General features: G+C 40.1%; 2 protein-coding genes across 2 annotated transcripts in view; both read right to left on the reverse strand.

Moving 5' to 3' along the window:
* LOC103147592 (copine-8-like) overlaps nucleotides 1–7,484 on the reverse strand; it is a 96,962-nt gene extending 89,478 nt beyond the window's left edge. The window contains exon 1 of the mRNA XM_016678546.1: nucleotides 7,074–7,484. Within this exon, the coding sequence (XP_016534032.1) occupies nucleotides 7,074–7,156 (83 nt within the window). The 5' untranslated portion in view covers nucleotides 7,157–7,484. The remainder of the gene's footprint in view (nucleotides 1–7,073) is intronic.
* An 8,998-nt stretch (nucleotides 7,485–16,482) lies between these two features.
* Nucleotides 16,483–27,636, reverse strand: part of kif21a (kinesin family member 21A) — a 70,345-nt gene continuing 59,191 nt past the window's right edge. The window contains exons 28-35 of the mRNA XM_016678547.1: nucleotides 26,957–27,082; nucleotides 24,025–24,161; nucleotides 23,426–23,600; nucleotides 22,392–22,556; nucleotides 21,347–21,464; nucleotides 21,028–21,198; nucleotides 20,709–20,908; nucleotides 16,483–18,401 (exon numbers count right to left, since the gene is read on the reverse strand). Of these exons, the coding sequence (XP_016534033.1) occupies nucleotides 18,311–18,401; nucleotides 20,709–20,908; nucleotides 21,028–21,198; nucleotides 21,347–21,464; nucleotides 22,392–22,556; nucleotides 23,426–23,600; nucleotides 24,025–24,161; nucleotides 26,957–27,082 (1,183 nt within the window). The 3' untranslated portion in view covers nucleotides 16,483–18,310. The remainder of the gene's footprint in view (nucleotides 18,402–20,708; nucleotides 20,909–21,027; nucleotides 21,199–21,346; nucleotides 21,465–22,391; nucleotides 22,557–23,425; nucleotides 23,601–24,024; nucleotides 24,162–26,956; nucleotides 27,083–27,636) is intronic.

Here is a 27,636-nt window from a genome sequence, read left to right on the forward strand (position 1 = left end):
AACTATTATAACCCTGGGAATACTGTACCCAGGTGGCTCCGCATGGTAGGGTGAAGGGAACAAGATATCAAGAAGGACAGGGGGGAAATGGTTTGTGTATGTGTGCATGCATGCGTGCATGCGTGTGTGTGTGTGTGTGTGTGTGTGTGTGTGAGTGTGTGTGTTGGGGTGGGGGGCAGGCAGCACACACTTCTTCTGTGGTAACCTCCCTATGATTCATTTGCACCCGAGGGCTTCCACCTGGCCCTGACAGAGACGAGTCACACTTTAAAAAGCCCTTTCCTCCACGGGCAGCCTGGGAAAACGCCGGGGCGGTGCGAGCAGAGTGCCTCATACTTCATCAAACATTTACGGCAGCGGTCCTTCCTCAACACCAGAATTACATTTGAAGTCCCACCAGTTACATCACGGCCACCTAAAAACAGCAACTGCAGCTTTAAATACCTAGGTGAGGAGATGGAGGGGGGACTTCCAATCCGTCAGGGCATGATGCATTCATGTGCTCTTTGAAAAAATAAAAAAACTGAAGTAGCTATGCTTGGCTTTTAATGGCTGGAGCCAGAAAAATAACCATTAAAAATGTTTTACAAAAGAAACAGTGATCAAATACAGTTATGTGGAAAAGTTAGGACGACTTATGACAAACAGGGTATTTTTATAACCTTTACAGAAATACAAAACTGAAGAAAATAACTTCAAAATTTCTGTTTCAGAGCAAGTCAGCAAAATTAGAGCATCATTACTCAGAATTTTGAAAGCGGTTTGCCCTGTTTAAACCCCAAAAAATTAAGTTTGGTGTGTTTCCTGACTGCGTCTGGTAAGGTATTTCAAAAAGTTCTCAAAAGAGTTTAAAACAGTAAGAAACATTTTTAAAAATTCTACCTGTGAAAAACATTTAAAATACGCCCAGGTCTGGCCATCCAAGCAAAGTCACCCTGAAAGCGGACTGCAAGATGCTAAAAGAAGTCTCCAAAAGTCCTACTGTGCATGGACTACACATCTCAGAAAAACTGGAGAGTCCTCCCATCCGAGATGGAGGTTTGGACTTAGAAATGTTTCAGAGTTTCATGCCTCTGGTAAGGCACAAAGCCACCAGTGGATGAGAGTGATCCATCGCTCTCCTCCCAGCCTAGAGAGCCTTTGGCAGGCCTCTCTAGGTCAAGCAGTCCTCCTCTCCATGCTGGACATGTGGACCACACCAGTAGAGGGCAGCGTTCGCTACATCAGAACTTGGAAATGTTGCTGTTAGAGTGAACGTGAACATTCAGGGTCTTCCATAATGGAAATGGCCTAATAAGTCTTCTGAGGTTGAAAGCCAGCAACATTTGCTTCTCTCAGATCGATTACTGTTTTCTGTTGCTTGTTGTGTTAATACCCACCAGTACACTACAGAGCAGCCAAAAAAAAAAACCCTCTGCTTTAAGAAAAGCCCAATAAGTGGAAATGCACATTAGGAATAAAGATATCGTAATACCACATGGAATCCATTAACCAGACTAAAACAACATTGAATGTATTTTAACTCCAACATGAATTCTACAATGTAGACAGTTTGCATCTTCCAAGTCTAAGAGATTTCTGTACATCTTTTGTATCATAAAAGTTCTGCATAAATCTACATTAAATTCCCTGCTTCCTTCAGCAGAAAAGCATCAAACACAGGACACTAATCATCGTGATGCCTTCAAGTCCCCGCGCTGCAATCAGAGGTATGTAGGTAAGTGGCTATGCAAAAGATGAAAGCCAGGGGAGCGGAAAGGCGCACGGGGCGAGGTTGTCAGTAACGTAATGGCGCCGCCTCGGCTCTCTGGGGTAACCAGGTGAAGCTCCAGCAGCAGCATTAATTACACCAAATGACTGCTTCAAAAAAAAAAAAACTAATTAATATAACCACTTAGGATGACTCCTGCTGAGCCTTGAAGTGGTTCACAATTCCCAACTGGGGCTGATCAGATCCGAGGACATTGTTGCTATTGCTCTACTCCAGCGCAGTGCTATCATTTTATTTGTGTGTATAAAGTAATTACTGGGTTCAAAGGCTTGGAAACTCTTGATTTTTTTTTGTTGTTTGCTTGTTTTATTGGATTATTGTTTTTTATGTTTCAGTATGGTTCGGTTTGGCAAATTAGAGTGATTCTGGTGGTCGAGTTGACTCTATAAGAAACACAAAACTATCAGCGTGATTTTCCAAAGTCACCAGCTGCTTACTTTTATAGATTCAACAGTAACTACAAAAACAAATATTTCAAAGAATTTTATCAATTCTACTACAAACTGCAAATGTGAAGACACCTACACTGTTTTGTCCTACTTTACAACTAAGGCAAGTATCAAAGGAAGCAACAAGACGACAAGAAACAATGAGCTGAAGTTATTTCAAAGATAACGCTGTACTCACATCTCTTAAGACAATGTACAGTCTGTAGTCATGTGACTCCTCCCCATCTAGCCTGGTAAAACCACCTCCTTGTTCAACGCTTTGCTTCATCCAGAAAGTCTGGAATCTATCGAAAAACGATTGCTTCCTGGAGGTTTTAAATCTTACCCAGTCGCAACGCGTAATGCCAGGTCAACGCTATGAAGCTAACCAGAAATTGTCTGAGCTGTAATCAAACATCCTCCACTGTGATGAGGTTAGAGCCGATCCAATTGCGGTGGATGTTAATGTTAATTCAATATTTGGATGCGTGGCCAATGTGGACTGAACGGCTTCGTTCACTTCCTCCGCTGCCTTTGCTAAAACAACAGGCAGACTACAATTCTACAACAGCACCGAAAATCCATGTCATCATTCACAACCTCTCCCTCTGTTTGCTGATTGGCTCGATAGAGAATCTACCGGGCAAATCGAAGTGAATGGGAAAAAACCAAAAGTGTTGATTTTAATCAAGCAGAATAGCACAGGATGGCAATACCCAGGCCAATCATACGTACAAAAATTTGCTTATTTTGTGTAAATAGGAAGCACATTAAGTACACTATGACACTTAAACAAGTTTGTAAGAGGGACAGGTCTAATTTTGGACTGTGTTTTCTCTTTTCAACTACGTTTCTCCAACATAGAAATCTTTAATGGAAACTGTCTTTCGATCCTAATTACCCTGGCCTTGTCCTATCTCAATGTAAAACTAAACCACAAACATACCTACACAGTTCAAATTCCCTTTTTCCCATGAATGAAATCTTTTCAACTCCATTTTTTTTTTTCACCTTCCTTTGGAAAAACTCAGCATTGGCTGTGACACATCGACCGACCTCCCAGCAGGTCAGAGACCAGCTTCAATGCAGCCACATCGGAACACGTCAATTCTCAGAAGGAATACACTTCCTACCTTTTGTTGTCCAAAGGTCACGGCTATCTCTACGCTGTGCACCACTCAGATCAGCAGACAGTCACGCCGCTGCAAGCACCTACGTCTCTCTGCACAAACATCCGCCCCCTAACCCCTCCCCCCACCACCCTACACGGCCTCCCAGACCCCACGGTTTGCAAGGGTCTTTTGATCCTGCAGCGCTAAATGCCTGCCAAGGTTGCTGTTTACTATCCAGCCAGGATGTATGAACGGCTTTGCGTGTGTGGGACCAGAAGTGAAAGGTGCTCATGGGTCGAATGGCTTTGTGTTCGTGTACAAACAGTCTGGAGTTAAATCAGACCGTTAGCTCTGCTGGTTTCGGCCAGCAACGAGCCCTGAGACGAGTCTTGATTCATTGAGTGAAGGAGGATGGCATCTATCGAGACCGAACGCCTTAGCGGTTTACAAAGACGTCAGAGTGGGAGAATCACACCGCCCACCAGCTGGGACGGCTAAGAAATATTAGCACGGCTGTTGGGTGACAACTCGAGAAGCTAAAAATGCTTCTTTCCTCACTGTAAGAAAAAAAAAAAAAAGCTACGCAGAGGACGTGTCTGTCAAGCAGCTTAACTTATGCAGGTGTGTAGAGGAGAACGCTGGCATCTGAAGTAAACGTGTCAGCTGAAAGAGGACTGAGAGGATGAATAATAATAATAAAAAAGCAAGTGGAGATTGAATGGTGTTTCACAGCCGTGTCAAGTTAAATGATTCATAGCGTTTCCAGCCGCATTCAGGGCCAGCTCACATTCATTGTGATTGAAACTGATTCTGTTGTTCAGTGCTCAGCGGCTGGTAACTGCACAGTCGTCTCTCCACATAGAGGTCCTGTTAGAAATCTGAAACATTTAAAGTAAGAAAGCAAAGAAACTACTGTCAAGGCTTAGTAAAAGGTGTCCTATAGACAGAGATCCATTTAAAAAAATACATTTATTATAAAAGCTTGGTTGTAAAAAGACAAAGATTTTGTGTCGTACTTTACATTTTCCATTGTAGGAAAATCAAGTTGGTAATAATGAAAAAAACTTTAAAAAAATTCTCCATCTGCATCAACCACCTGCGCTGGACGGGTCAAGTTTGTATCAATCTTGATGTTACAAACCGCTAGGGGCCGCAACAAAAAGACACAAAAAATCAAGTCCAAGTGCCACAATGGCCCTTGGGCCTCACTTTGAAAACCCCTGCTTACAGAACCTGACTGTAAGAAGGTTATTGAATCATTTCTTCCAGGTGTGTTGGACCAGAGAAACCTGGAGTTTGCTAGATTCCTACTCACAATCTCTTTCTCCAGTTTAATTCCCAAGAGCTCGAGCTGCTATATGTCTCCTCATAACAACAATACATCGCCTAATGACTGTGTGAGTCCAAATGCCTTTACATCCATTAAAACAGCTCGGCTGCTCTTTGTCCATTTCCCGTCGGATCCGTCCTATTAGCTGTCAGGAGGACGTGGAAGCCCGGGCTCATCCATTACGCTCGCATGAATAAAAGCAGCGTTTGTTAGAAAACTGAGATGAGTCACAGCTCAGATAAACATTTCTCCTACTATGCCTTAAAAAAAAACAAAAAAAAAAAAAACACCCAGATGGTGCCAGCTCCGTTTCACGAAGCAGTGTCCACACTGGCTCTCTCAAACCATTAAGGTCGTTACCAGGCTGACTTTTTCTGCTCAGACGTTTTCAGGATTTGTTTATTTTGTCGCCCCAGAGATGTTACCTCAAGCAATGATTCACCGATTTAATGTCGCTAGAAATAAAAATTTACTTTAAAATCTTTGTAGATTTGATCAGCAAACATCTCACATGTGGCTTGTAGTTAATATTTGTGGGGGGAGGGGGGCTCGTTATTTGTTTTTTTAAAAAAAAGGTAAAACTTATACCTAAATGACGGTGATCAAACCACACAGAAATCCAGACCCAAGGGGAACACAGTTTTTTTTAAAGATTGTGTGAAAGTAACATATATAAAAGAATATATCATTCAGTCGCTCAGTTCAGCCAAGAAACAATAAATTGCAACAAATGTTCCCCGCTTCCAGCGTCACACTAATGAGGAAATCATACGAGGCTGAAATTGATTCAGTAAAACGAAACATAATAAAGATTTTTTTTTCCTGACATGTTGTGTTTAGAATAAGACAATTACAGAAACACAACACATGCTTTTAATTGTAGGTCAAAATCTTAAAGGAAACATTAAGTTGTAGAAAATGTTCATGACACATCAATTGCGATTCTCCTCTGATTTGTTTCCTCTTTCATTTCCTCCCATCATGGTGATATCCCCACCGCTCTCTGTGAACTTCGCCGTCTGTCAGTCTGCAAAATCAAAGGGAAATCCGTGCAAATATAGCACGAAATCTAAAATGCAACAGCCTACAACACTGCCCGACCAGCTCTGTTTGATCGCATAAAGGTTCATCAGCAAAATGCTGCAACTGTTGCGTTTTTGTGCTGCTTCCAGTGCAGTGGCAGACACAACCCAGAGGCAAAATCACCTGATTTTGATCAAAGTCCGCCTTAGAATCCAGAGCTGTTCCACTAAAATATTATTTAGATGTGTTGGGAAGACGCACAATTTTCGGACAAACCACAGCGACAATATGATCGCAGCAGACCGCCATGTTCTTGTTTTCTTTCTTTCCCATCAAATTCAATTCAAAATTCACTGCAGTTTCTCACTTGGTCTCTGGGAACTTTAGCACATCAGCTACTAAAACCTGTAAAGGTCTGTTGTTGGGAAGAAAATTATAGATAACCCTGAGTTTCTTCACGAGACTGTCATAGAAAAACAGAGGCTTCTGCAGATCACTGTGATACAGACTGCTACAGGAGATCCTTCCTCCCATCACCATCTACAACACCTATGTGAAGACTCTTGAATAATGAGTTACGCTTTGAGATAAATAAAATATGATTCAATTGAATTGATGAACTAAATATTGTCCAGCTCTAATCACAACATATTTTATGTAATTATGTTGCTTCCATGAGCCATAAACCCCTGAATAATAAATAAATGTAATTCATTCCCCAGCTTTAGCTCAGAGGCTAACAGTGTTGTTATTTACCAGATACATGAGTTTTCTGTTTGGATCTCACAGGGATCAGTTCTTCATCACGCCTCTACATCTCAGACCCAAACTGGACAGGAGGTGTTCCCAATGACCACAATCTGATTCGACTCTTACATTTATTTATTTTTTTCTGCTTTTCGGTTCAAACTGCAAAGGTTTTAAAAAGTTTCACAAATTTTTGTTAGCTTCTCTACCCGATTTACAGTTTTCCAAGAAATTGACAATCACTCTTGCTTTTCCTCTTCTCGTGTCTCTTCGTTTTCCAACAGTTATCAATTTATTTGCTCGGCAGGGGGTTAAAAAAAACCGATCCCGTCGACTAAACAGTTTAGAAACAAAGCTCCTTTATGCAGCAGCTACGTGTTTGTGCATCAACACCTCACTGAAACAAACACGCATTCGGACTTATGTGTGTTTCCATGCAATCTCTTCAGTCTCGATCCTGCTGTCAGAAACACGGCGAGAATATCTGCACGCTGAAAACCTCTTTCCTCACATCCAGCGGGTCATTTAGACATCCATTTGCCCCCATAAGCCGCAAACCTCTCTCCTCCGCAGCTATATAAAGACATACAGGCGATCCTGTAGTGATGCGTTTACTCGCACAGGGAGTTCCTCCAACACTCCACGCATGGCTTTGCACTCACCTGCAGGACACAGTCAGCTCAACTTTGGTGGCAGGTATCGCGGCGGTGAAGGGGTCCGCGTCCCCGATGCACGCCATGTTCATGGAGAAGCCCGCTCGGTCCGTCACAAGTCGCCCCTTCTCCGGAGCCGTAGCGGCGGCATGAGAGGAGGCGGGAGTCAGGGGGCAGGGGGTTGGAGGAGACAAAGAGAAGATTTTTTTTGTTCTGTTTAATTACTTTGATTAAAAACAAATGTTGTAACTAAGCCCAAACGAGACCGGTGTTTTCTTCTGGAAGCGCGGAAATAAAACACCGGAGAGAGAGGGTGGGAGAAAAACACACACACACACACACACACATACACACGGACGCGGTGCTGCAGCGCGTCTTTGTGCGCCTCCGAGCTCCGGAGGAGAGAGGATGGAGGGGAAGGGGGCGGGAGGACCCACGTGCTGACACTCAAACACGCGCACGAGAGCGCGACTAGAGACAGTAGAAATTCCCCGTATCCATCTATCAGAGCCAGCCTAAGGCTGGTGCCTGTGTACGGGGCTGGTCAGACTCAGGGGTGACTGCTTGTCAAGAGGACGTGAAATGTCACAACACATTTTTAGTTATAATGCAAACATGGCAGTCGTTCAATTATTTTTTTTAATATGATATTGTTATAAAACACATTATTTATGTTTCAATTATTGAACCCTCCAGGTCATAGCGCAACACTTAAGAGGAGCGCGGCAGTAGGACCGCAGGGGAGTCCCGTTAGACTGTCAGTTCCCAAAACCACAGACAAACACACATACATACACACATACATACACACATAAGCTTTTGTGGGGTCAGTGGACAGCAGGATAAAAAGTTCACTTTAGGAGGGTTGAAAATGAAAATGTTGGTAAAGCTGCAGCATGTAACTTTTTTTTTTACATTTATTACCATTATGTAATGACAGTATAAGATATATAATCTGAAAAAAAAGATAACTTCTGTTCCTCTGCTGTCTTCCAGTGCTCTCAGTGCAAACTACAGAAATACACCACTATTTCTGAAACAACCAATCAGAACCAGGGCAGGGTCTTAGCGCTGCCAATCACACTCACGTTCTCACCCTCCCCTTGGTTTCTGCCATGCTGTATAGTTGGTTCACCAAAACATAGCCTGCTATAAATGCTAAGGCTAGTTCTCCGCCATTAGCACATTTAGCAGCGTAGATTGACAGCTCTAAGACCCTCCTCCTGGCTCTGATTGGTTGTTTCTGAAATGGTGTATTTCTTCAAGTGGTAATAGTAGTTAAGGGTGGAAGTTGAGGAGACTGATTTTTTCAGATTATCTGTCTCATATTGTAGTGTCACAACATAGTGAACAGTTTTAACAAATAAGCAATTTTGTGATGACTTCCTGAAGGCGGAGTTTCAGAAAGAGCAGTAGGTTTTAAAGAGACAGCGACCCAATTTCAAAGCATTAAATTATGAAATCAATTTTCTTTCAAGTTATATTTGATATATAAAGGATTTTTTAACAACTGAAGCTAACATACACAGTTGATTGTGCTATAAAATGCCGCTATGTCCCAAAAAAACACCAAGTCCCAAAGCTTTAGAAATAAAGGAAAATTTAGTCCAAAGATTGGGTTACAGAGTAAAGTTGAAACCAACTTTGTTAATAGAATCACTTTAACAAACCAGAAAATTTTGAAATGGATTACAGTCATAGACTTTCTGGAAGTGAAAATTACTGCACTAACAAAGCAAAAGTAAATAAGGATTTTAAAAGACCACATGAGGATCCGCATCCCCTGTAGCTTCCTCTGGAATTCTTTTAAAAAACACTGAGCTGCTTATCTAAAAAAAAAACAACAACAACAACAAAAAAACGATTGGCTGGTCAAAAGAGTCAAACTGTGGCCAAATGACAAAAGCCACCTGAGCAAAGCAAACTCAATTAACCAGCCCAGCATGAACCTGAGAGCTAATTACAGCAGAATGGGTGTCATCTTGGATTAGTTAGACCAGTGGTTCTCAACCCTGGTCCTCACCGCCCCTCTGTCCTGCATGTTTTAGGTATTTCCCTTCTGCCACACACCTGAATTGTATCTCTGGGTGATTAAGAGGCTTCTGCAGTACTTGATGGTCATGCAATCATTTGAATCAGCTGTTCTGGAATAGAGGCACATCTAAAACATGCAGAGCAGGGGGGCGGTGAGGACCAGGGTTGAGAAACACTGAGTTAGAGGATCCAGACTGACAGTTTATCCAGCAGGTTGAGCACCTGTTTAATTGATCAAATCAGGAGTTACACTCCCAGAACATGTTGCAGCTCACACTGCAGTACAAATGGGGGAAAAAAAGCAATTTTTCTCAAGTAAAATTCATATTTTCATAACACTAGTGAATCTTATTTGTGCTTTCACGTTGCCAAAAGTCTCCAATAATATAAAATGGTTGCTAGATTTATCGCTGGTTGCTTTTTAAAAAAAAAAAAAAAAAAGAGTTGTAAGAGATGTCTGGAAAAAAATATGTAACCCTTCGCTCACACTTGGCCACGCCCCTCCATTGTTATTGGCCCCTCCCACTTTGGTGACATTTTTCACAATTTGCAGGGGGGGTCCTCAAAGGGAGCCTCGGTTGACTATAATGAGGTTTGAACATGAACTGTCTTCATAAGGTCATCCAGACTTTGACTAGACGATTTTAAAATGTTCTTTTGGTCTTTACACTTTCAGAGCGCCACCCTCTGGTGTGCTTTGGATAATTGTCTTGCCACATAACCGAAGTGTGCTTGAGCTTGAGGTCAAATACTAACATTTTTTTATTATTATTATTATCCAGAAGTTAAAGTCACTTGTTTAGGGTGAGTCCAAACAAGTTGATGAGAATTTCAATCTTTTGTTAAACAGAATGTTTTGCTTTACAGTGCAGAAGCATAATTCCTTGTTTATTTTCTATTCCATCTGTGCAAGCAGCATACTTCCTGGTGTTTTCCTTGAAGACATATATATTTTGGTTGTTTTTTTTTATCCCTCTGTTTTTAAGTGCATAGTATCACATACATGCTCGGAGCGATTCAATTTCACATTTGTTCCTAGTTGTATCTTCCTTGGAAGCCATCAGTTCTGTTTCTCTTCAAGACTCTTCAAAAAGTCATTCCAAGGCTCTCATAGAAGCCTGAATCTCTCCCCATCTCACCGGTGTCGAGATTAAAACCAGGTCGTCTTCACCTTCGATTGAAGGAACGCTGGCAGCAGGATTGATTTAGGGTTTTCTATGTGACTCTAAGTTGTATTCTCTACAGGGAGAGATCTTTCTTCTTCTGTCTTCATGTTTTTACGTTAACGGTGCCTGCCACAACTGATCTGCTGAGCTGTTCTGAACACTTGTTCACTGAAATAATAATGAGACTGAATTGAAAAGTTTGGAGTGATTGGGAAGTGTATCAGAGACGTGCATGTGAACATCAAGTTCTTGACACTTTGAATCGTCTTTTTGTCCTCGGCAGGTGTTTGTTTGGTTCATATTTAGTCTTCACGTAAGATTCAGCTCCTGAGAACTTTGAGTGAAAAATAAAACACTTTATTTTATTAACTAAAGGAGACCGTCAGACCGTTTCTAAAATCAACATGGCTGAAGAGCCAAAATGAAAAAATTACTGCTGAGTTCTTCCGACTGAAGAACAAGTGCCGTATCAGCGGTCTACAGTGGCTCAGGGAGCGATTCAGAGGTGTTGGATGTGGCCAGTTGCAAAATGAAAGTAGTGAAATGGCTTAGAGACTGCAAAGTCAGACTCCTTGGGGGGTGTAGTGATTTGACAAATGAGCTACATTTCTGGGGAGGCGTTTCATCACTTCCTCTACGGCTCTGTCAAATAATTCTTCTTTCTGTTCCAACAAAGCACAGCTTAAAAAGCATTTTCTCCAATTATCTGCGCAGCTATTTTTTGTTCCTTCCACATATTTCTAGTGTGTTCGTGACTTAGCTCCACTAAAAAGATTTCAAATGAGTAGGGCGCAGAGCTGCTCCAGCTGTTCCTATAATTGTTGCCTCATCAGTTTCCTTCTTCAAGTCAGAACCTTGCTGAGATAAACATGCGCATGTCATTTGTCCTCCATTAACCAGAGCTCAACCTGCAGGACTTTACTCAGGTGTAGATACCAAATCTTTAAAAAGTACACTGATAAAACACACTGTTGGAATGTAAAAGTGGGATAATATTTTTGCTTATTTTATTTTGGTGCATTTAAATCGGTTTAAGAGTACAAATGGTTAAAATTTAATAGCTCAAAGACACTTAAGTTAGTTAAATTTCAACCAAATTTGAAAATAAACTTGCCTAAATTAAGCAACGGAGACAATTTTGCTTCCCTGGTTTATCCTCCATTGTTTGTGATAAACTAATATAATATCACTGAAGCACTAAGCTTTATAAAATCTATTTTAACAAGTTGATATGTAAACCTATTCTTGTTGACAACCACAGCTTACGTGGTGAGGTTGAAAACTTCAGCTAGTTAGCATGTTTAACTTTAGCATTAGCACTCAACTAGCTAAAACTAAGAAGGTATAAACTTTTACTCCAACACACAGACTTTCCAAAACCACAACTTTCAGAACTGTCCTCAGTTTTTTTGTAATTTGACATATTCATTCATATTACAACCCATAGGATATACCCGGCTTACCTTTCTCTGGCTCACAAGACGAGTGAGCTGACAGAACTAAAGATGCTACCTAACTAGCATCTTTAGGATGTCGCAAAAAATTACAAATGTTACAATTTAATAGTTACATTACATTCACAAACTATGCTAACTGGCTAAACATTTAATAATTTGGATGGATACGTTATAGCGCTCTCCAAAGTTACGAACCTAATTTAGTAAACACAGCATAAAATGTCAAATTAACCTCGACTTGAGTTTGCACAGAATTTAAAGAAACCTGGAGCCTCGAGTTTTGGGAGCCCAAATATTATTTTATGTTTCAAAATATAAGCCAGTTCTATTGTGAGACTTTTAAATGTATTCGTTCTTTTAGAAATGGAAGGAAAGTCTAGAATTGAATACAGTTTCTCTGATGTTCTGTTTCCCCTGTCAAGGTCTCTTCAACTCCAGTTTTTGCTGAGGTTGTTCAGCTTCTCTCTCTGTGAGCATCATGACTGGAGGTAAAATGTGCACATCTCTGCATCTTATGAAAAAGCAGCTTGTGCTGTTTTTTGGAGGAAAAAAGATATAGACTTGCATCTCAGAAAGATTGCTCGCCATCGCTGAGAACATCAGTTATTTGTGTAAAGTGTGTCCATAAGGGGCGTAGTGCCTTAATAAACAAGATAAATGTGCAACCCAACCAGTTTTTGTGAACGTGTTGAGGGAAATGATCCTCCAACGTGTTTAACCCATCAGGTGGCCGGTGATTGGTGCCGTCTGCCAGAAGGAGCTGTAGGTTTATGGAGCAGATCCTGGTGACCTCCTGAGATGTTCATTAAGCTTCAGACTCTGCTGCACATTTTAGAGCCAGATTAGCCAAATTAGCCACTTTTTTCCTCAGATGGGAGGAAAACTCCTAACTACAAAACTATAAAAGCAAGAAGGTAAAAAATATATATGAAAATGACTTTAACTTAGCCCAGACCATAAACAAAATCCTAACTATATCTGGTAAAAGCCAAACAACTGAAAGAACAGAGAAGGAAAGGAAATTGCTTAAATTTAAAAGCAGTAAATAGTTTGGAATTGATAGTTACTCCTTAAGAGCTGAGAGTATAATATTAGTTGATTCAGTTACCAAAATATGTAATCCTTCAATTGCTTGATAAAAGTTTCAGAGTTTATTGTCAAAACTAAAAATACTAACTGGCTTCGCTTTAGGAATGCGCTGATTGCAATGTTCTGGCCAGTCGCAGATCTTTAAAACGCCTGATCTACCGATTCCAATTTTGACTGATACCAATTTCTTTTTATATGTAACTGACTCTGTCATGTGTTATAAGGTCACAATACCCCTGTAATATTCCAATCCTATTTTGCTCAAAAACATTTAACAATAATCAGTTCTTTTATGTGTTGTTGACAAAGACTCAAAAGAGATTGAAAAAAAGTTTATAGTTTTGTCACAAAAAAGTCACGGGAGGGGCTTGAAGAGTTGCTTTGCAGAGATTGATAAGATCGGTTTCACATCGGCCAGTCACCCAAAATAAAGACTGATCAAACAGTGTTTACATATTTCCCTTTATTTTTTGTTCTCCAGTGTGAAACTAAGTCTTTATGTTTTTCCCACGTTTTGATATGCAACACCCTTAATTTTAGAGAGGGTGTACTTTCTTTTTACTACGACTGACAGTGCAAACAACCTGAACAAAGACCAAATGCAAATATTAACTATGAACCTAAATAATCCTGAGGCATGTTTCTAAGAGTTTACAATCACTGTTCATCAGCGTCACACGAGCCTATTTCAAATATATTTTAAAGCTTCTTATTTATCTTGATATTGGTTTAAGTTATCTTTTACTTCAAAATGATGAAACATTTACTACAAAATAACTGGCTTATATAAATCTTTTAAACGAGGATTTAAAGACTGGAATGTTTCATTCCACTGACTGGAAGTTGAAATCAAGTTAATTATTCTTCTCTAACTCTGCGTGTGTCAGTTTCAGATGGAATGTTTACAGTGCCAAATGTTTTGTCAGTATAGGTCCAGTGTCTACTTCTGCTTCACATGTGAGTAGAACCTAGTCAGTGGGGGATGAGGGATGGTTGGCGATTTTGTTTTTTGGCCTTTTGATGGGCAGAAGTATAAAAATACAGTTATTTTGTAGTTCCGTTCCAGGTTAGCTATGTAGATGCTGCTACTGCCACCTTGTGTCCACTTCTTTTATCAGTTCAGACAGAAAACAGAACCTGGCTGTGATGAAAGATCAAGCCTTCATGGCAGAGATGAGATTCACATCTCATCTCTGACATAGTTAGCTTTCATAGTTAGCTAACTATGAAAGCTAACTATGAAAGTTAGCTTTCATAGTTAGCTATGAAAGCTAACTTTAAGCTAGCTTTCATAGCTTAAAGTTAATTGTCACTGGACTTTTGAAATAGGCAAGTAAATAAGTATAGTACTTTCAGTCCTAATGTAATGTCTGCATCAATCTACTGAGATTGATGTAACTATAAAAAAAAAATAAAATAGGTCCATATACTTAAAAATCATTGTCCTCTTGTGGTTGTTATGGTAACCTCCAAATATCTCAGTAAGGTGAAGTGAACAACGAAATCTCACTGTTGCTAGGTTGTCTCGACAACTGTCACATCCTAAAAGTCACTGACACGACTGTTGGGGCATGTCAAGCACCATCCGTGACTGTAACCATGGTTTCCCAGTAAAACACAGCCCAAAGCATCACACTGCCTCCACCAGCTAATGTTCCTGAGCCCAAGGTAAATAACACACTCACCCATCTGTGGGATCAGACAGAAAACACAATTCAGTTCCATTGGTTCCTGGTCACATGTCTGTTGTTGGTGGTGGTTTTCCATGGTGGACAGAATTTATTCAAAAGTTGATAAGGTACTAAAGACAAAATGTCTACATGCCAGTGTCATTCATTTCATTTGCATAAGGGCATATTGTGTTGTATGTCTCAGTCATTTATTGGTGAAATGGATAACATCCTCGTTCCTACTCCTCATGTACGGAACACCGAGAAGGCCAAAAACGTGGAATTTCACATCCATCATACACAAAGTACGCCGGTAATACACAAGTAACTTAACTTTATGTTAACACAAGCAACTTTAAATTAATGCAATCAACTTACTTTATATTAACAAAAAGAAACTAAGTTAAAACAAACAACTTTAAGTTAACACAGCAAATTTAAGTTAATGATTTGGTTAAGCTTACAACTTAATTTAAGTTTACAAAGTTAGTTTACAGGCAGTAAGTTTACAGCTTAAAGTGTATGTAAATGAACCACACGTCCAGCAAATGACAGATTGTTTTCATCCAATTGGTGTATTCTTGGGATCATAAAGAACCAATCACAATGAACAAGTTAAAATATTCCAGTAAGTGAAACCGTCACATTGCCTTTTAGGTCAAATCACATCCCCCAGACTTTTGCACTGGATCCGTGAAAATTTTATTACAGCTCTTTGAGAAATAAAATATTATACCAAGTTTTAAATCTACACAAGATGTTTAAAGTGTTTTTAAGCCTTAAATTAAGCAAGCAGAAAAGTCACACATGCTTTGGTGTTTTCGACAGATGGCATTTATTCTCATCAGGCATCTGACATTAGAATCGCTACAGTTTGCCATTTGGGGAATGGCTACTAAACCTCCATTTAAGGGACAAAAAGCAGAATAAGATAAAAACGGAAAAAAATAACTGTAGTTGGAGAGAAAACTCCCGCTAATGCTGCCTGTTGGTCTTCCTGCTAAGTCTGGTCCTCCTGGTTCTGCTGTGAGACTGGATTCGGATCAACGGTCTCACAATGCCAACATTCAGTCACATTTTGATATATGCAAGTTTCACAAACATCAGATATGAAATGCAACAATTCATACAGCTGCTTTTCCACTGAACATTCATAAGTAACGGCGCACAGTCGAGACAGACGGAGAGATTACAACTGAGAGTCCAGAAGTCTTCAGTCACAAGGATCAGAACTGGGAGAGATGAACGACACAGACTTCGAAGTACGATGGTGTGTTAGGGCCATTGTAGATGAGGCGGGGAAAAAAGGACATTTCTGCCAAAACAATCTCAAACTATCTAGAAAAACAAGGACATTTCTGAGCATGAGAAGTCAAAAAATGCTAGAGAAATTCAGAACTTTAGATTCATCTCTGAAATTTTCTAGAAAAAAGTCTAAAACGTTTCGACTTTTGAAAGTAAGACAATTACTTGTTTTTTCTACAAAATTTCTGAGATTAAACAAATATTAAAATTTTGAAACTCAAATGTCCTTGTGGGGTTTTTTTTCTTTTTTTTATATCTGAGAATCTCAAAACTTCAGAGTTTTTCCCCCCCAACAATGTTTTTACTTTTGAAACAGAAATGTCTTTGTTTTTCCTGGAAAATTTCTGAAATTAATCTAATAATTTCTGAGTATTTTTGGCAGTAATTTGCTCCTTTTTTCCTCTCTACAATGACCCCTAACACGCCATCGTACTGAAGGCCTCTCTTCTCCTAACGAAAACAAAAACATACCGTTAAGTATCTACAGAAAGTGGAGCTGTGACATCAGGTGAAGCTCACCTGTAGCAACGAGACGACCACTCATAAGGCTAAAGAAAGTGAGCAGCAAGGGGACAGAAATCTAGTAGTGTGGGATTCACAGATTGTCACACAATGACACAAGAACAGGTGGTGTGTTTATTGTTCAAACCTGTTCATATTTAATGATTACATTAGCCTCAAAGCTTAACTGTGTTACTGTTTTTTTTTTTTTTACAAGTGCTCAAGTGTTAAAGGAATAGTTCCACAAAGTTGAAGGAGATTTCCACTCTTCTCATTACATTAAGAGGCTAAAACTAAGAGCGTTGCCCTGTAAAAGGTCTGCAGTTACTTGGAGAGGCTCAGAAAAATGAGGGGCTGACTGGAACTGGACTGAGAGAAGACTCAAAGTTAGCAGTTTTTCAAATAGTGAACGTGTTTAAAGTGAGAAGAAGGAAAGAAGTGGAAATATTTTTTTAGATAAAACTGAATATACTATATCTACTTTTCATTCAGGCTGTGGGAAAGCAGAAGTTTCAATAGATAATCGGAAGGCTGACAATTTCATAAAACATATTGTTTTATATGTACCGTGAGCGAGAACATGCTGGATATAAAAAATGTTGGCAGCCTTTTGGAAATCTCCGTAAACATAAATATTTACATTCTCTAGGATGTATCCACGGAGACTGGTTTTAGAAATGCTAGCAAGCTAACAGTGATGTTGCCAATACATGATGCTAAGTCCAGTTTAAAATGATTTTGCTTTTTGTTTCTTTCTTTGTTACAAGAAAGAAACAAAGAAAAGACAGAAAAAAACAAACAAATGCTGTTTTGTACGTTCTTGTTTTGCAATCCTTACGGAAGAAAGTAGAGTTAGCTCAAATCTGGACCGGCAGATCGAAGCTTAAGGAAAATTTAAGACTTAAAATTGGCCACAAACCTCTGAACTTTCACGGTGGGGAAGCATTCTGTAAAACTGGGATTTGAAAAAAAGGAAGGAAGAAAAAGAAACAACCAAAGAAATTGACGCATAAAATCCTGAAAATTCCAAAATTGTACAAGACATAATGACTTGTTTTAAATTAATAACTTTAAAAAAAGGTTGATGTAGCTTCAGATATCATTCATGTTAGTGGTAACATCTTAACTTTGCATAAGTTGCACATATTTGCTTGGTGAACTAAAGATGCTATCCAACAGCAGAGTTGAGATGAAACAGTGTCCTGTTAGTTTCCCGTCAGGAATGGCCATGTGAGAAGTTGGTTCTGATGTGAAAGAAATCTATTAAATGAACTCAAAAGTGATCACTATCAACTCTAAATCTACCAAGTTTTCCTCCTACAACAGAATTCCTATCAGTTCTTCCCAAATCTGAGAACAGTCTTTTGTTTCTGGGTAAGAGTTCATCCGTTTTGTCTCCTAGATCAGGATTTACTATGCTGAGCTGAACAGTTACTCTAGAAACTGTATCGTTGTGTCTGTTCTCAAAGTACAAGCTTCTATGATTACTCTTCTACAGCACAAGCAGAATAGGCGTTTTTCCTAGAAACTGTAATAGAGAGTGGACAGAGTCAGAGTCTATGGCACGTTTTCATTGCGTGGCATGGCGCAGTTCATGCTTGGGTTTTCTCTGTGGTTCAGAATCCTCTCGATGCAGGCGGGGATCAGCTGCTCGTCTTTGCACCGTCTCGGACACACAAACCCCTTTCGAGAGTGTGTGTGTGTGTGTGTGTCAGCGGACACTTTCGAGATTTGGAATGAACTCGTCATTTCAACTGACAATCAGGAGAAACTCACAATGCTGCAGTTCGTACAGCGGAAAACCTAAAACGGAGCCGTACCGAACATTGAAATGAATAAAATACCTTAAGAGATTATGAGATTACTGAGCGAGTTTGGGCTGAGTCAACGATCGTATGGCCAAAACAGTGAGCATGTTCAGAGTCAGCACTGGGTTAAGATGTTGAGGGCAAAGTGCAAGAGCAGCAGCGTCACAGAATGCAGTTACGTCCTTCTGGAGTCATCACAGGCAGGGGGTGCTGCGCTCAGTTACTGGCCACCTCGTCTGCATTGTCCACGCCCTCTAAGGTGCTGTCCAGTCCGCCGCGGGCGCGCCAGATCTTCACTGTGCGGTCGCTATGACGCAAGAAAGCAAATAAGCATAGATGGAGTTAAACATTTCAGACAAATGGAAAGAATGCCAAAGTTCATGTTAACCTGCTACAGATCCATGTCTTGTTTTTTGTCATAAAACCACAAAAAGAAAGGTCTTATCTACTAGCTCTACTTAATCAGTGGATGTGGTGTAACCACCATTTTTAAGTTTGAAGAGGTAAAAATGAACAGAACTGAATCTGGATTCTCACTGCAAAAATTTGAGGTTTTTCACCTGTTCTGACTTCACAATCCAATATGGCTTCTTTATTGTAACACACACAGTCTATCATACACTCAGACCCATACAATCGCCTTAAGCTAACATGTTGCTTGCATGAAATGCAGAGAATTCACTATTAGCTTGCAGACTGGCTAACAGCTGAGCTAAATTTTCACCCTGTAGCGCAGGCCGGGTGAAAACTTTTCCCTGTAAGGGCCACATAACTTTTCCCTTCTGTAGTGGGGGGCCGGAGTCAGTTTGTAACAGAAAAGGTGTGACGATTGCAGGAGTGCCTAAATGTAAAAATGTATTGTTTTCCAGAAAGCACAATCAAATAACCCTCTCTGGGTTCTTCACAGAACAAAAGTCAGGAAGGATTATAGTCCGTATTTTCCTAACTATGAGCCACACCAGACCACAAACCACAACCCCAAAGTTTTTTTGTTTTTTTAAAACAAGAAAAAAAAAAAAAAAAAGCCCAAAAAACCACGCCCCCCCAAGGTTTCCAAAACCAAGCAACAACAACAAAAGGGGGCGGAAAACCAAAAATTGAAGCAAAAAAAGGCAAATGAAAAATAAAATTAATAACGGTGAAAAAAAAAAAAGTGCCAAAGTTAAAATTAAAAAAAACGAATAACAGAAGTTCCGAAAAGGAAACGGAAAAAGAAAAAGGCCGAACCCTCAGGGCGGCTACTACCAGCAGCTAAAAAAAAAAAAGCGCCTCCTTCTTCTTCTTTAGATTTCAACAGCAGCTTGAATCCATTATTGTTGCACTACTGCCATCTACTGGATCCTAATATCTATACCTCAAATTCTCACAATAATCCCAGTATTAAAAGACTGTTAAATAGCATTTCCCCTCAATGCTATTTAACTGATCAACAACATTCTCAAATTTCAATTCCCTATTAAAACTTAATTTTTTTTTAATGGGCACGTTCTTCTTTTATTTCCAATTTTGACTTCCAATGATTCACTTTGTAATGGTCTCGCTATGGTGTCTTGTACCAAAACTAACCATCAGCCAAACTCTTTTCACACGAGTCAGGATTAATTAGTTCTTCCTTTATTTCCATGTACAATGGAGTGAAACTGTCAAAACACAAACAACTCAGGATGAGCTCAGAGCAGCTAACAGAAGTGTTTTACATTCAGATACATACATTAGAAGTACAACTGATACAACAGCTACCTCAGAATGCTATGAGCTGCAATGCTACATAATGACCTAAGAAATCTTAGCAGCCTGCTAGTTAGCAATGACGTAGCACATAATTAAATCTCCTGCAGGTATTTCCAAAACTAATTCAATAAACAAGTTACTTATTTTATCACATGTTAACATAAAGGCTCGTTTTGAAGTATAAGCTGCTACTTAGAGGCATCGCTTCGAAGAACTCGACCTGGACTGCGGCGTTCATAACAGACACGTTTGTTCATCTGCTCTACCGCTAGCAAACAACCGTACTGATTAAATAACATAAAAATTAAGCAGTTCCCTTAAAGTCCAACATATGGCAGCAATGTGCCATGCAAAACAAAACACCCACAGTTTACAGAATACACTTCCTGCTAAAGAGCCCCCTGGTGGTTGAAGAAAAATCCACATATAAACCGGAAAATACAATATATGAAAAAAAATCTGAATGCTCTCTGGTATTGTTCAGGGGGCCGGATCAAATGTGGAGGCGGGCCGGATCTGGCCCGCAGGCTGTAGTTTGGGGACCCCTGCTGTAGCATTTTAGATAACTTTATAATAATAACATTGGAATATATGCAACAAGTTCATGAGTTGGATTCTGAAACATGAAACTAAACCTGATTACTGTTTGATTTTTTCCCCCATCCCTCACTCTGTAGCTCAATAGATGTTAAAAAAGTGGTTAAAAAAAGTGAAGCAATCAAAAGTATCAGAATCTAAAATGGAGCCATTCAGTGGCAGCTTGAGTTGTATTCCACACAAACTGGCCCAAACTCTTCCACAGAAAACTGACTCTCTAAGCTCACTGCAGCCAAAGCATGTGTGTGTTTGTGCATGTGTGTGTGTGTGTGTGTGTTGGACTTACTCGGAGGCTGTAAACAGGTGGCTGCTGTTTGCAGCGATGCTGTTTATGGGGCTCTCATGACCCTTGAGCTCCCCCAGAGGCCCCAGTGTGTCTGTGTGCCAGAGCTTGAGCACCCCTCCTCTGCAGCCACTCAGCAGGGCCGGGGAGCTGGGAACGATGCCCAGGGCGCAAACCCAGTCACGGTGAGCATTTGGGACTTGCTACGAATGACAATGACACATTTTATTATTCTAACGGTGCAATTCATAATAACAGGGTTCAGGCAGCTATCTTAAAGCAGCCTCTTGAACAGACTGTTTGAGGGATTGGCATTGTGTACCTGCAGCAAGTCTTTGCGATCCAGATCCCACTTTTTGATTCCGTTGTCGCGGGAACCGCTAAAGAAAATGTCCCCTTGGACCACCAGTGACTCGATACCGTCATAGTGGGGAGGCTCAAAGTTGTGCGCAGGGCTGACGCTCCCCAGAGAGCCTTCACTTACATCGAACAGCTGCAACAGCAACAGACTTTTGAACAACTGGCTGCTGTTTTGGATTTTTACTGGGTTTTTTCTATCAAATGCTAGTTGTCAGTAAGAAAACAAACGCCCATCAGAAGGCTGAGTCAGACTGTATTATGTTACAAGCAAAGAAACCCACCTTAATGTAATGATCCTTGGACCCAGTGATCACCAGGTCTTGGTTGTTTCCAGACTGATCCACAGTCAGACACATGACAGGACCCAGGTGACCCGTTAGCTTTCCGGTGGAAACGAACCTGAGCAAAAATTAAACGCATTGCCACTCAACTGTTCCTCCCAGAACCACAAAGAGACAGCCAACAGGAAATCTGATTACATTATTATTCATCGTACAACAAAGGGGAAAATGTCACCAACGCAGCAGGAGGTTTATACAGCACACTTTGGAAAATGTAGCTTGTTCCTAAAGTTCAGAGAACAAGTTTGGCTATTTGCGCTCAGAAAATGACAGAATATTTCCATCTCATGTTGTTTTACTCATCCAGGGTGACGGCTATTAACAGATTTATTTTCCAACAATGGATAAACAGGCAATCCATCAAAGCCAACAGCAGGCGGCGGACAGTAACTGATGGAGGCTGGAGATTGGATTCTGTCTGGTTTTCAGTCTGAATTAAGTCGTTTAAGTGGTGAAAACAATCAAACTTCAAGTCTCTTAAACATCTCCATGTTTTGTCACTCTACCACCCGAAATCTTAGAGTACTTTGTTGGGATTTTGTGTTACAGACCAACAGAAAATGTATAATTGAAGTGGTTAGAAATTGATACCAATCTTAATTTTTGGAAAGAAAATCTGGAAAATGTGACAAATGGACATTGAGAAAACTTTACAATTCCAGGTGCAAATCTTTTGGGGTGAGTCTTGTCTAGAGAAGGAAATTGTTTGAGCCTCAAAACACAGAGCGCAATAAAGATGCAAACGTTTGACAGACAGGTCCGGAAAGAAAAATAAAAAACATAGAACATACAAGATTAAATAGTCTGGCCACCATAACATTTAAGAGCTGGGATTACTGGGACTCAAGGCCAAATTAGATTTTTACAAAATAAATGCAAGACATTTTAGGGCCTTCATTTTAGATACACAAATGCATGTGGACATCCTGAGAAGGTAATTCAACATACATCAGTGGATTAGAAGAGAAGTGTAAAGGCAGCTCACCTCCTCAGATCCCACACCCGAACTGAGTTTCCAGCAGCAGCATAGAGGACCATCCCATTGGGATTGAGAGCAATTTGGTTGATCTGGTTTTCCCCTGACGGGATGGTGACCGTCCGACTGGTGTTAGATGCACAGATATCCCCAACATTGACCTGACCAGAGGATCTGGACACACAGATGGGAACTGATGAATATCTGTGACCAGAACATTTTCAGCTCACTGAACAGGTTCTGTCATATTTCGCCCCAACCTTCTAACATGGGATTGTCATGTGAGACGGTTGATATTAAATTCAATTCAAAAATACTTTCTTAACCTCAAGGCTAAATTAAATGTTGCTCTAACTTATATTAGCCAAGTTTCTTGGATAATTTCTTAAAACATTTTGCTGACAAACATGTTCGAATTTTTTCAAGCAGCACAAGGGAGAGTGGTGGGCACCGCCGACTAAAAAGATAGCTGCGCTAACCCTAAAACACTCATCATAAACCTTAGCTCCACCAACACTAAACGGCTATGTTCACATAGTATTTTGCAGAAGCTAAAGCGCTAAATTGAACCATTTTTCATGAGGAGAACGTGAGGAAACTCTCAAAACAATTCAAAAGTGAATTTATGCATGTATTAGTTCAATTATTAGCCCTGGCTGTTTGTTCATGTAAGTGTTGTTTTCTTTTGCATAGCTCATTCATTCGTTTGTTATATACTACATGCCATTTGCTTAAGAAAGTTTTTTCCAGGAAAAAAAAACAAACACTGAGGAGGGGAAACAAAACTGCTGAGTAAACAGTTTTCACCCACTTTAAAATAAGAACATAAAAGTAAAAGTCTAACTACTTGAACCATTGTCAACAGCTGATAACCGAGATTTCAACACAGATGTCAAACTTTCGTCAGCTGAATGTAAATTACAGTCTTATAATTTATCTGGAAAATTTGTATTTAGGGGAAGCAAAGTGCACCAAATGTTTTCAAAGTTAGTTCCAGTATTGGCGCGTTAGCGGGAATTGAACACATTGACGTTCCTGCTTACGTCAGAGTTCTGATGCATTTGGCCGAGTCCCTGATGTCCCACACTTTGATGTATGAAGTGGAGACGGTGAAGACTAGACTGGAGCTGTAGCGGACCGACACCACGTTGTTAGGGTGGCCTCCCAGGGACATTATCTCCTGACCCGTCACCAGGTTCCACACTTTACAGGTCCGGTCTGCAAGAGGATCCAGATCTGTTAATGCTGCCACCGTTTTAGATCATCAGAACTACAGAACTAAAAAAAACAAAAAAACAATGCAGCAAATATAGACGTTAAAACCGTTAAATGATAAAAACATTAACTCTTTCACTATTAATAATTAGTGAGAACAGAGAGAGCTGTTCTAGAATAAGATGAGTCTCTTTTTATTATGTTGAAAAGCCTCTTCAGGATGAGACTTTTCCTTTTACACAGAAAGTCATTTTGTTTCATTACTTCATTTATCCACAGCCTTCAGCCCTGTCAGCCTTTATATAACAGCTTAACAAGGAGTCAAGCACTAATAGATGAACAGGGGAGCAACATGGAGACATGAATGGAGTCCTGATGAGAGATGTGACAGTTACAACCAAGAGGAGTGAGAACTGGAAGCATTAACCTTTGGATCCGGTGAACAAAAGGTCGTCGGTGCAGTCTACACACAGCACGGCTTTGCTGTGTCCCTCTGCCACGTGAACGCACTGCAACGTCGCCGAGCGGCTGCTCTTAGTGGACGGCACTGGGTTGATGACGCCCCTGAAAAACACATGTGCACATCACTATAGCGATCAGCTAACAAGTCACCGTGCAGCCCAATTATCAGAGAGGAGAAGAGAAAGAAAACACACCCAAAGACATGCAAGGTCTCAGAGCCAATTAACACACAAATGGAGGACAAATCTTTGCTGTGCCGAGAGGAAAAACAATTGAAACACACCTAAGCAGAACGAGATAAATGACGTTAATCGCATTAGCTGGTTTAGTGTGTCACTGTGACAGAAAGACACCACAGCAGTGAGAATGGAAACCCCAAAGAGGGCAGTCTGTGTTCAAATCCACCTCAAGTGATGGAACAAAGGGTCAAACTTTACTAGAACTTTTTTTTTTTTAAAGGCAGTACTTTTGTGGGCTGATGGAGAAGGGAAGAAAGAAGGTGGAGGATTCTGTTGGAGAACAGGGTGGGGCATTCATGCATCCTGGAAAGGAAGACAGAGTCCAGCATTCCTGAGACGTCATTGGCTGCCTTATTATTTTTATAGTCAAATTCTTTGTTTCTAATGAAATAATTCTGCATTCTAAGACAGGTCTTCATGATAGTCGCACTTTCAAACTTAAAAAAGTTATGATCAGCTCGTTCAAGCCTCTAAGAGCAGAATAAGCTGAAGTATTCTGTGTGATTTACTCAAAAATCTAGTAAATTCAGCTGAGGTTTTGTTATATATCTTACTTTAGTTAGCCAAATCTGTACAAAAAACAACAGTAAATCTTTTAAAACATTTTCCATCACCTAAAACAGACTTGAAATTAATTTCAGTACTTGTTGAATTCCATTCTTGATTTGTCTATAAATGTTTAATGAATAGAAACTAATTAGTATGAAACAGAGTGACTCAACACGTGTTCTCCGACCAGCCATCTGGTTGTCAATTATACCAAAATAAAAGAAAAATAATGTCCTACAATATTACTGTAATAATATATCATTTTAACCGTTTAAATGAAATTGTTACCAATCTGTTTTAAGTCAAAGCTATTAGATAATGTTCTACATTATTTTTTGCAAATATTCCCATAAAAATAAAAAAACTTTTTCAAGGTCCTATAGTCATGCTGTTCCATGTCTACTTCATAATTTGTTATGCAACATATTTATGTTAAATGGGAAATTAGGCACCAAAACAGAGTTGGAAAGGTCAGCAACACTTCCCAGTTCAGCTGCTGCATCATTGAAGGGTGTGCAAATCTGTTTACACTCAGGAGAAAAGAGGGAAGACACATGAAACAATAACGTCACTGCTAGGATGGGCTCTCAGCCAGCAGTGTCTGTCTACAACACACTTCATGTTTTATTTAAGGTAAACGAGGCGGGGGGGTAGGGGGGGGAGTCTGGGTCCAGCAAAACATGAGGTCAACTTCAAATAAATCCATCTTTCATACCTGAATGGTGGTCTGCAACGTCTCATGATCTTATCCGATGTTTTCAGATGTGAAATGAAAATCTGAAACCTATCCAAAACCTATCTGAAGCTCTAATGTTTGTGACACACTAAGAAAATTATTAATGATGACAAATAAGAAGATTTGCCGTATGAAATGTCAGTGATAGCTTCAGGCTGGTGCCAGTGTAAATGTCATGTCTTTTTTTTGGTTGGTGTCCTGCTAGCTTAGTGGTCAAAACACAAACTGTTTAACCGCTTCTGTTCCACGGCAGGAACCTCAGGAGTGGTTATTTATATCTGTGTGATTATTGGATCACCTTTCTGGAATTCAGAAAATATTGAATCAAAACATTCATAAAGAGGCAGTATTATGTAATTTTCAAGACACATTAGTGTCATTTTAGAGCACAATCATGTAAAGTTATGTTGAAATGGTTGTTAAAAAAATTATATAGATTTCAAAAATGGCTTAGAAGAAATATTACTGTGTAATATGACACATTGAAATTGGGTCTCTGTCTCTGTAAAAAGTCCTGTCCTTTCTGAAACTCCACCTTCAGGAAGTCATCACAACATGGCTCCTCTATTAAAACCCTTTAACAACGTTTTTGTCAGTGTTGCACTGATAAGCTGAGCTCCTATAATGAGCTCAGCAGATGCTCAGTTCCACCAGGTGTTTGCTAATTGTTGCTGGCTAGTCTGAAGGAGCTGAGAGGGGGAGAGGCGCTCTGTGAGGTGGAACCTTATAATCTTGGAAGCTGCAGCTCAAAGGAGGAGCTTCATCCAGGAAGGCAGAGCTAGGTCCACCCAGGCGTTTTACACAGCTGAATGGTTGCTACAGGAGATTAAAGAATTTCTTAAAGATGCATGAAAAAAATCAAAGCAACACTACCGGTGAGGACATAACATTATAACATGATGTAAAGCTAAAAATTATTTACTTAATTGTACACAATATTGCCCCTTCAGTAGGGAGTTAGCCTCAATAGACTTTATTTTGGGCCGTCAGAATAGAAGAGATTTGATGCAGGTCTGTATAATTTCCTTCCATTTTGAAGCTATGGACTACTTTGTGATGGTTTGAATGTTTAAAAAGAACATTTTTAAACAAAAGTGAATTCGAAACAAAATATAGATCCAAGGAGCATCAGATGCAGAGTGATAGGCCAAAGTCAGAGCCAGCAGGAATGAAAAGAGTCATTATGACTCAAGGAAGAGTCATAATTTCAAGGTTAGGGAGCAAAATCATGTTGAGTTCAGAGCACAACTGGTTTAGGAAACGCTTCATGCCTCTCGACAGCAGGAAATTGACAGGAGTATTAGTAGAGTTAAGGTATTGTAGCTTCACCTTCTTATAGCTTTCCAGCCAAAATGCTGGCAACAAGCTCTTACTGTTTATTCTCCTTGACCTTTGCCCTGTCAGCCGCTGCTTGTGCCTTGTCATAGGTCTTCCTGCGAGAGAGCGGGGACGGCTCTGGGGTTCGCTTCTCCAAACCTGACACAGTTCTGGAGCCAGAGCTGAGTGTTCGGTTGGACCAATTGTTCAGAAACACAAACAAGAATATTTACAAAGCAGCAGTTGGGACACTTCAATCCAAGCAAAATGCCGTAGAGATGGAGCATGCAGCAGTGGACACAGAAACACAGTTACCTGGTACTGTAAGGCCCAACAGAGGGGGTGTTCCTGGCCAAGCCCATGTTTACTGATAAAGACACTTCAGGTTTTTGTTATGCTCTAGCAGTCAAAAGTGGAACTAGTAATTTGAGTTGGGGTGCATCTTTAGAAAGTGTTGGGAAGTAAATGTGCAACTGGTTTGAAGCAGGGATTTAAAAAACGGAGAAAGCAGTCTGGTTAGTATTTTTACAAGAGATGCACCGAGAGATAAGTTAGTGTTTTCACACCTGATAGTCAGGCAGATTTAGCTTGATTGGCGACCAAAATGACAACATTTGTTAAATTTCCAACTGGTGTGTTTCTCTTTCACACCACACTGCATAAAATGATTCAAACCTTTCAAAAAACCTGTTCCCCTCCTCGCCTGTGTTGGCGCTGCACCAAGAACCACTGAAGA

This window comes from Poecilia formosa, unplaced genomic scaffold, assembly GCF_000485575.1.
Source record: "Poecilia formosa unplaced genomic scaffold, Poecilia_formosa-5.1.2 Scaffold185, whole genome shotgun sequence".
NCBI classification, from domain to species: domain Eukaryota; kingdom Metazoa; phylum Chordata; class Actinopteri; order Cyprinodontiformes; family Poeciliidae; genus Poecilia; species Poecilia formosa.